A 9,549-nucleotide genomic window follows, 5' to 3' on the forward strand; every position below is an offset into this window, starting at 1 on the left:
ATAGATTTAAACCATGACCATAAAAGTGTTTCTCGAGGTATCTAGGACATTGTTTATGGTATAGAACATAATTAACATTTAATCTCACTTTATTTGTTAACCGTTTCTTGGTTCACACATAATAATAATTGATTTTGAAATCTCACCGGTTTCTATGTAAACCGTTATGGATTAGGACAAACCGAACTCGGTTTATTTGGTTTAAGTTGGATTACTAGATATTCATGTAACATAAAAAGAAATAATATAACAGAATATTTACTTTCAAATGTAGTCATCGACATGACTGCTTTTATAATATTAATACTAAACCAAGAGATTGCAACAAAAGTTCTCTAGGTTGATAGGTCAGTCCATTTTATTTACATGTATAATCAGTTACATAAACCCAAATTAAATAAAGATATATATTCAGGTTAATCAAGTATTTGAATATGAATATGATTATATAGTCCTATGAATTTCACATAAGCTACACCCTCCGGTCGAATGTCATTATCGGAGAGATAGCTCATTAACAATTTCTGAATAGTTAATTTAAGACTAACTAATGGGCTTTATGTCTGTTTAGGCCTTTGAGCATATGTGTTTTAATGAGCTATGTATGTTAGAATTCATGTCCTCATGCAGGCCCATATCTCTTCCTCTCAACGGCGACGGACTAATCAGGGCATCCGCCTGTGACGTTCAAGGTCGTTCTCCTGACGATTCCTTTTTCTCTTCCGTTGTTCATCACTTAATGACCATCATTAAGACTCTTTCGTAACGCCTGTCGAATCCTCATTTATATAGACTTCTCGAGGTAATCTCTCAACCTTTTCTCTTAATATCTCACAACATCGTTTACAGCTTCTTCACTCTCTTGCGAAAATGACTTCACCAGCTGCCTCATCCGCCGTCCCCTCCGTCGCTGCCGTCTCCGCCGTCGCTGCCGTCCCCTACTCCACCTTCAATTCACTCAGACTTGGAAGATCCGCCCAGGCTGTGGTCGGTAGGATCATCCGATTTTGGGATGCTAAGAACATCAATAAGAATGGGGAGCTTCTGGGAATAACCATTCTGCTCCTCGATGAGATGGTGATGGTTCTTTCCAAAATACTTGCGTGAATTTTTTAAAGTCGATATATGAACTTGATTATTCATTGGTCGTGTGTGAAAACTCTTCATCTTTATTTTTTCTTTTTCCTGTGAAAATTGTTATAATAAGCTAATGAGATAATGTTTTCTTATTACAGGACACTGTGATCCATTGTTTTATCCCAGCTAACCGGGTCAGCTATTACCGGTCGTCTCTGGTGTCTGGTTCAATCGTGAGATTGGAACGTTTTGAGGTTGGTAGGGTGTCCGAAAAGTACAAGGTCACCGAACATCAGTTTCTGATCCGATTCCTTCCTTCGACACGTATTGTTGACGTCCAGGTGGATGCCCCCGTGATCAAAACCAACAGCTTCATGGTGAGACGTATTGGCCAATTTCAAGTTCTCGCCAATACTAACTTGGAGCTTCCAGGTTTGTTAACTTTCTTATAACAGTTTGTAGTTAAATCATCACTCACAGTTGCTAATATTATTTTTACACCCCCAAATGTCGTAGGGGAGATTCGCTCTGTGCAAGGTTCTGATCTCAAGAACACCGCGGACACGACCAGGATCGTTGTCCGCCTCCTAATCGAACCGTAAGTTATTTTTTAAATGTTGTTATATCCTCAAGGTTGTGAAATGGTCTATTTGAGTTTGTGTGTCTTTTGAGTTTAAATGGTGTTACAATGTAAGACACTTTGTATGAAATTTGTCTTCATATGAACTTATTATTTTGTTGTCCTCTCTGCCTTTTGCTACTGTCACAGGAATGTAACCGTGTACGTTTCGTTGTGGGATGAGGCTGCGTCCACCTTTAGGGGTTTTTTGAAGGATGGGGATAGATCCCAGTCCGTGATGTTGGTGACCTCTGTTAATCCTAAGCTGTTTGGAGGTAAAAAATAATATGAGCATCTTCTAATATCTATATAAGGCTGTTTAAGAGTAGCTAGCCTATTAGTTAACCGCACCTAAATGAAAAATTATAAACAATAATATTAATGTAGCCTAGCCTATTAGTCAGTTTGGTTTATTGATCACACTGAATGTGTGTATGTATAAACAGAATTATCATTTTTAAAAGTTTTTTTACATTCTAAAAGACTGACTTACATGTGTTTTTAATAAACAGGGAACCTATACCTGAACTCCACACAAGGAACTACGTTCTTTTTTGACACCAGCATCCCTGAGATAGCAGAGTTTATCGGCGGTCTTGGAGTTACAGCAACTCAGGCGTACACTTGTGTTGACACTCTCGAAGGGATCAAGAGAAAAGAGCTTGTCACCATTGGGGATCTGAACACGTACATCTCCAACTCCAATGAGCAGGTAATCATCTCTCTTTCCTTACTCTGGTATAATTCAGAAGTTTTTCCATAATTACCGGTGACTAAAACATTGCTTGGGCAGACACAGGAAGCTGACTTTCTCTGCAAAGCACAGATTGTTTGTGTCAACCAGGAAAATGGCTGGTCATTTGTGTCATGCACTGGCTGCAACAAGAAATTGGAGAGGAATGGAACATCCCTTGACTGCACCAGATGTTTAACCTCTGACGTCACTGGTGTCGTCAGGTAAGATGGTCTACACTTTAACAGTTATCAACCCAGATATAGTTATATTCTCACCCTTAATTCCAACCCTTTGTGTTAGGTTCCGTGTTGAGCTCGCTGTCGATGATGGCAAAGACAGCGCCACGTTTGTTGTCTTCGATAAGGAGATGTCAAAACAGACTAAACAGGATGCTGCTGCTCTTGCCCTTGATGTGGTACTAAAACAATCAGATCAGTTATAGCATTCTATGCGGGTATAATATAACTCCTGACTATTGCGCATCTGCTGCAGGTGCATGACGGTGGAGAGGAGCAACTCCCAGCATGTCTTGAAGAGTTAGAAGGGAAAAAGTTTGTGTTTCACATACATGTGACACCTTTCAACTTCACTCCTAACCACCGGACCTTCACCGTCTCTACCATGACTGAAGATGACACTTTGGCGAACCATGGAAAGGTTGTCTAAACAACATGTTAATATGTTTGCTGGTTTATCGTTTTATTAACAGTTCAAGTTTATGTTACTCAGGACCAACTTGAGAGGATCCCTCCCCACGCTGAGGAAAACGTGGAAGTGGCAGGTTCAACTTCGGGGACAGGGAAGGCAGATGGATTGAAGAAACGCAAGCGTGGTGGACGTGAGTAATCGTGAAGACTCTCCCCACACAGCCTGTCAAACCCCATATCTATGTTTTCTTAATTAAAAGCTTCTGATAGCTATGTCAAGACCTCTATCTATGCTTTTCTTTTTGCCATTTCACATGAACGGATATTTTTTCCTGTTTTGAATTATTAATGCATCCTTGACGGGCTTTATTTGATTTATAGTTTAGCAGTCAGTCTGGATTTTTCCTACATACTTAAGATTTAAAAATGCAACTAGATTTTGACCCGCGCTTTTGAAGCGCGCGATATTTTACGATGAAAAATTTCACTAATAATTTAACAAATATTTTGGTAATTTTTAAAGAGTGTGTATTTAAAATATTTTTGCAGTTAAATCAGTATTTTTAAATTCAACCCGATTGTGATTATACCGGTTAATCCGGAGATCTGACAATTCAATTTATGTTTTTAAAATATTTATATAAAAAATCACTAAAACCCGAGACTAACCGATTGAACTGATGGATGACCGATATGTAATCTAATTAGATTTAAATTGTAATAGTTTCATAATTTGTAATCTAATAATCGAAATTTCAAAGTTCACTATTTTGCAATTTATGAAATTATGACGTTTCTACAAAATTTTAAAGAGAAAATGATAGATATAAAATAACTAAGATTAATTATTGTATTATTTGGAAACATTGATAGTAGTATAAAATATATTGTTTGGAAACATTGATAATAGTATAAAGAAATAAGTATATTGTTTGGAAACATTGATAGTAGTATAAAGAAATAAGTATATTGTTTGGAAACATAGATAGTAGTATAAAGAAATGAACATTAGTGATTTAATGTATGTTTAACTATAAAGTATAAAGGTGTATTTAATTTAAAAACTTACAAAATAAATGTTAGGTCCAACGAAATGTTTCTGTTTTAATAAGATAGATAAGTAGAGGTTCTCAGCTGTTATTTACATTTTACCATTGCTTGGAATTTTTAACCCCCTTGATTACAGCGGAATTGATTTATTCTTTAAATTTCCAAATGAGTTATAATTTCGAAATATTGAGTGGCTGCTTTTATAGAGAATATACTTATTATTATACATTTTCTATTCATGGCATTGAAAAATGGTTCCTTACACAACACTCCTAATATTTAACATCTTACTTCCAGGTTTGGAAAAAGAAACAAACGTAATTTTATTAAAAATAATAAATTAATTTAAAATTGTATAACTAAACTAATAAACATTCACTCCCATATAATGGCCCAATTACTGCAAGTCTTCAATCACTCACTTGGGAAACCATCAAGAGTCCATCACCCTGTTTCATATTTTCCAGTTTTTATCACGTATCTACTGTGTAGAATCAATTATTCTATTTTCATGAGCTCGGTCTCAAATGTTTGCTTCATAATACAACCACAATTATTAGGCATTCACTAAAACCACAAGTAGCCACTTTTACATTTCGATTTCCTTATGAAAATGGACCTAAACAAAAAAAACATGGTGTTAAGATCAAACATTAACAAAAACTTCAAAACATAAACCCAACAGTCTCATTTATTGTACGTTACAAAATAGAGAGGTAACACAGAAGTCGGCGTCACTCCCACGGATTTCCATTTTTTGATCAAAGAATGTTGACGTTACAATAAACATTGGAAGAAGCTTATCATGGGAAAAAGAAAAACACACGATCAATCTGCAACAGGATGGAACAAACGGCACAAGGGAAACACTTCACATGCATCAGACACTGCTCTGATGATTGCTGGCTCGAGCAACGAAACTCAAAACCGTAAAGGTCAGCTCCGATTCTATATAATACCTACAAATCTGATGTCACTAACAACTATAGTTCATGCAGAAACCCAAAGAATAGCAAGGTCTATGCGGAGAGCTATCATTCTATCAAAGAGACCAATCCGAATAAAACCCAATAGGAAAGGTGATTGTCTACTATGGAAATGCTTTCTGAAACTAACCAAATTTCTTCCAAACAATCTACCTAACTCAGGCCAACTTCTATTTTTCTTAGGGTCCAAGTCACAATCTAGGGCGAAGAAGCCACAGTCTCAGAAACAGACATATAACGGGATTCTTGAATGCCCATTTTGCCAAGCTCTGGTCTGGGAAAAGGAAAAAAAAGGAACCAGAAACAAGACACCTCTATTCAGTATATGCTGTCAACAAGGACGTGTAAAACTCCCACCTGAACTAGAAGCTCCTCCTGTCTTGAAAAAACTCCTCAGCTCAACACAATTCCAACGTGACATCCGCACATATAACTCCATCTTAGCTTTCACGTCTATGGGGGCTCAGATGGATCAATCGGTCATGCACAAAACAGGTCCTTTCACTTACCGCATCCATGGTCAAAATGCACACAGGATCGGATCTTTGGTACCTGAACCAGGGAAAACTCCAAAATTCAGTCAGCTATACATCGTTGATACCGCGAATGAGATCCGGAATAGAATTTCAACAGTCAGTCGAACAGCTAAAGTAGGTGAACTGGATCCTAATATAGTGAAAGAGCTGGTGGAAACAATGGACACTTACAACTGTCTTACCAAGATTTTCAGGAAAGCAAGAGACCTTCATGAGTCTGGTGGCTGCGAGGAATTCAGCATAAAACTGACCGGCAAGTCCAAACGTAATCGTCAATATGATTTGCCTCAGACAGATGAAATAGCAGGCTTAATCGTTGGTGACTTCAATGAGGATATGGGCGAGAGAGATATAGTTGTTCAACACAGATCGTCAGGACTGCAGCATATAAGTGATATGCATCCACTCTTTATGACTCTGCAATATCCACTCCTATTCCCATATGGGCAGGCGGGCTTCAATGAAAACATACATGTCACTAATACTGATGGGAACACAAGGAAAAGGGAATACATCACAAAGAGAGAATTCTTTGCTTACCAGATACAGACTCGCTTAGATGAAGGCATGGTTATCGTGGGTTCGAAAAGGTTATTGCACCAGTATATCGTTGACGCCTACACATGCATAGAACAGGAGAGGTTGCGTTGGTTTCGATTAAATCAGAAGAAAATCAGGGCTGACCTGTACAACAATGTAGAAGATGCAGTCATGAATGGTGACACTGATGCAAAATCTATTGGGAAAAGAGTCATATTACCTTCAAGTCATACAGGGAGTCCCCGTTATATGGCGGAAAAATATCACGATGCGATGGCAATATGTCGATGGGAAGGTAATCCAGACTTATTTATCACTTTTACAACCAATCCTAAATGGGAGGAGATATCTGACCACCTGAAAATGTATGGCTCTGACGATCCCAACGACCGCCCCGACCTGGAGGCTAGAGTGTTCAAGATGAAACTTGACGAGATGATTTCAGATTTCAACAAAGGCGTCTTCTTCCCCCGTGCTAAAGCAGGTTTGATCCCTGCGACATACAATTTTTTAAAAAATTAATCTTATACATCACGGCATCTATTTCTAAACGGTTTTTTCAAAAATACTAACCTTTTCATTTCTGAACAACCAGTTGTCTACACCATAGAGTTCCAGAAGAGAGGGCTACCACATTGTCACATACTTTTATGGCTCGAAGGAGACTTCAGAAACCCAACAGCTAGAGACATTGACAGAATCGTTTCGGCAGAACTTCCCGACAGAGAAAAAGATCCGGAAGCTTATTGTCTGGTGGAGCAGCACATGATGCATGGCCCCTGTGGGAAAGACAGGAAAAATTCTCCGTGCATGGAAGATGGTGTCTGTACTAAGAAGTTCCCCCGCAGCTATGTCCCGCACACCCAAGTCAACGACACTGGTTACATCGTCTATAAGCGCCGGAACACAGATCAGTCCGTTCAGAAGGGAAACATAAAGCTAGATAACCAGTTTGTCGTCCCACACAACATCGAGATACTGAAAAAATACAAGGCGCATGTCAACGTCGAATGGTGCAACAAATCAAGCGCCATCAAATATCTCTTCAAGTACATTACAAAAGGTGTTGATAGAGCCGCATTCAAGTTCGTAAAGAACACAGATCAGACTGGTCCCTCTGGTAGTAAAAAAGGAAAGCCAAGGAATGAGATAGATGATTTTATTGAGGGTAGGTACCTTTCAGCCTGTGAATCAATGTGGAGAATATTTGCTTTCGACATTCACCACAACACCCCAGCGGTACAGAAGTTGCCAGTCCACCTTCCTGGAGAACAGACGGCTATTTTTGATGAGGATGAAGACCTTGAGGATGTCCAGACCCGGTACCTACATGGGAGAACAATGTTAACCGAGTGGTTCGAAATGAACAGACTCTACGAGGAGGTTAGGAAAATAAAATACATCGAGATGCTGCTTTATTTTGTGTGGGACAATTCAAACAAAATTTACACAAGAAGAAAGCAGAGAGGAAGCATTGGGAGAATCGTCAACATAAACCCAGCAGCTGGCGACAAATATTACCTTGGCATTTTGGTGAGCCTGCTTCGAGGCCCTACAAGCTATGATGATCTGTACACAGTGGGTGACATCAAGTATGATTCTTTCCAAGAAGCCTGCTATGCAAGAGGCTTGCTCGGGTCAGACAAGGACTGGCATGATTCAATGTCGGATGCATCACAGTTCTCATCTCCAAGAAGTCTTCGTTATCTTTTTGTGCTCATCCTCGTCTTTTGTCAAGTCTCAGATCCACAAAAACTTTGGGAACACTCTTGGCAGGACATGGCAGAAGATGTGCTCATGCACCAGAGACGTGTGCTTAGATTCCCTGGCCTTCAGCTGACACCATGCGAACTCCAGCATTACACTCTCATCGAGATAGAAAGCATGTTACAAGGTTTTGAGAAGTCATTGACTCAGTTCACGGGAATGCCACTTCCTAACAAAGGTATTATGGATGACATGAAAAAAAAAGCAATGGAGAAGCACAACCACTTTGACATAACCGAGGAAGCCAGGACCCACCAGAAGCTTTTTGATAAACTCAACCAGCAACAACAAGCAGTCTATGATGCAGTGATCAAGTCCGTGTATGAGAACGAAGGCAAGCTTTTCTTTCTTTATGGAGCAGGAGGTACAGGTAAAACATTTCTGTACCGAACAATCATCGCAGCTTTAAGATCGAGAAGAAAGAAGGTGATCCCAGTAGCATCCTCCGCCATTGCCGCTCTTCTCTTACCTGGAGGACGAACAGCACATTCAAGATTCGGTATCCCACTCAAGCTTTACGAAGACACCTACTGCGAAGTTAAACCCGGAACAGTCTTAGGAAACTTCCTAGGCGAATCAGACCTGATCATCTGGGACGAAGCACCTATGGCACATCGCCACGCGTTTGAAGCTGTTGATCGTACTCTCAAAGATATTTTGTCTGTCTCAGATCCATCGGCATCAACGAAACCTTTTGGTGGCAAGACCATTCTTCTAGGAGGTGACTTCCGCCAGATATTGCCAGTAATCCCACAAGGAACAAGACCAGAAACAGTCAACGCAGCTCTTAATCGTTCGCTCTTATGGAGAAACTGCGAGATATTCCTTCTCACACAGAACATGCGTGTAGATCCGGATGAAAAGGCTTTCGCAGACTGGATTCTTCAGGTTGGTGATGGCAGAGCAGAAGCAGAACATCAGCTAATGTCCAACAGTGAAACACCAGAAGATCAAATATTCATAGACAACACTGTTCTACTCCCTGTCAATTCAGACCCTTTGGAGACACTTTGCTCTTCTGCATTTTCGGATTTTGCAAATGACTACACAGATCGGCAAAAACTCAGGGAAACAGCCATCTTGACACCAAGAAATGTCACGGTTGACGAGATCAACAATTATCTGGTGTCTCAAGTACCTGGAGAAGAGAAGGAGTACTTCAGTGCGGACAGCTTTGCAGAAAATGAGCAGGATTCAGAAGAATTAAAAATGTCATACCCATTGGAATATCTAAACTCATTGGAGTTTCCAGGTTTACCAGCTCATAAGCTACGTCTCAAAGTGGGTGTCCCAGTCATGCTCCTGCGTAACCTGAACCAAAACGAAGGCTTATGCAACGGCACAAGACTTATAGTGACACACATGGGAGAAAAGGTTATCAAGACAGAAATGCTTACATCGACAACGAAGCGAGAGCCTATTCTCCTGCCACGGATTATACTGTCGCCAACGGAATCAAACCATCCTTTCACGTTGAAGAGAAGGCAGTTTCCGATCCGGGTCTGTTACGCGATGACAATCAACAAATCACAAGGTCAGACTTTGTCAAACGTGTCACTATACTTGCCAAAACCTGTCTTCAGCCACGGTC

At 39.9% G+C, this 9,549-nt stretch overlaps 2 protein-coding genes and 1 long non-coding RNA gene across 3 annotated transcripts; 2 read left to right on the plus strand and 1 right to left on the minus strand.

Annotated features, from left to right (window-relative positions):
- Positions 1–870: 870 nt before the first annotated feature.
- On the plus strand, positions 871–3,278 carry LOC108824946 (uncharacterized). The gene is made up of 9 exons (XM_056994883.1): positions 871–1,077; positions 1,236–1,509; positions 1,594–1,675; positions 1,847–1,971; positions 2,209–2,408; positions 2,490–2,653; positions 2,733–2,847; positions 2,925–3,089; positions 3,162–3,278. The coding sequence occupies exons 1-9, from the start codon at positions 871–873 to the stop codon at positions 3,276–3,278; spliced, it is 1,449 nt and encodes a 482-aa protein (XP_056850863.1).
- A 2,703-nt stretch (positions 3,279–5,981) lies between these two features.
- LOC130499629 (uncharacterized) lies at positions 5,982–6,901 on the minus strand. Its single transcript, XR_008938524.1, has 4 exons — positions 6,765–6,901; positions 6,412–6,684; positions 6,192–6,335; positions 5,982–6,106 (listed from the first exon to the last, which is right to left on the minus strand). It is a non-coding gene; the product is annotated as an uncharacterized LOC130499629 (long non-coding RNA).
- Positions 6,902–6,956: 55 nt separating this feature from the next.
- On the plus strand, positions 6,957–9,273 carry LOC130500146 (uncharacterized). The gene is made up of 2 exons (XM_056994884.1): positions 6,957–9,092; positions 9,211–9,273. Exons 1-2 carry the CDS (start codon positions 6,957–6,959, stop codon positions 9,271–9,273), a joined length of 2,199 nt encoding a protein of 732 aa, XP_056850864.1.
- The last annotated feature ends 276 nt before the right edge of the window (positions 9,274–9,549 follow it).

This window comes from Raphanus sativus, chromosome 9 (assembly GCF_000801105.2).
Source record: "Raphanus sativus cultivar WK10039 chromosome 9, ASM80110v3, whole genome shotgun sequence".
In the NCBI taxonomy this organism is placed as follows: Eukaryota; Viridiplantae; Streptophyta; class Magnoliopsida; order Brassicales; family Brassicaceae; genus Raphanus; species Raphanus sativus.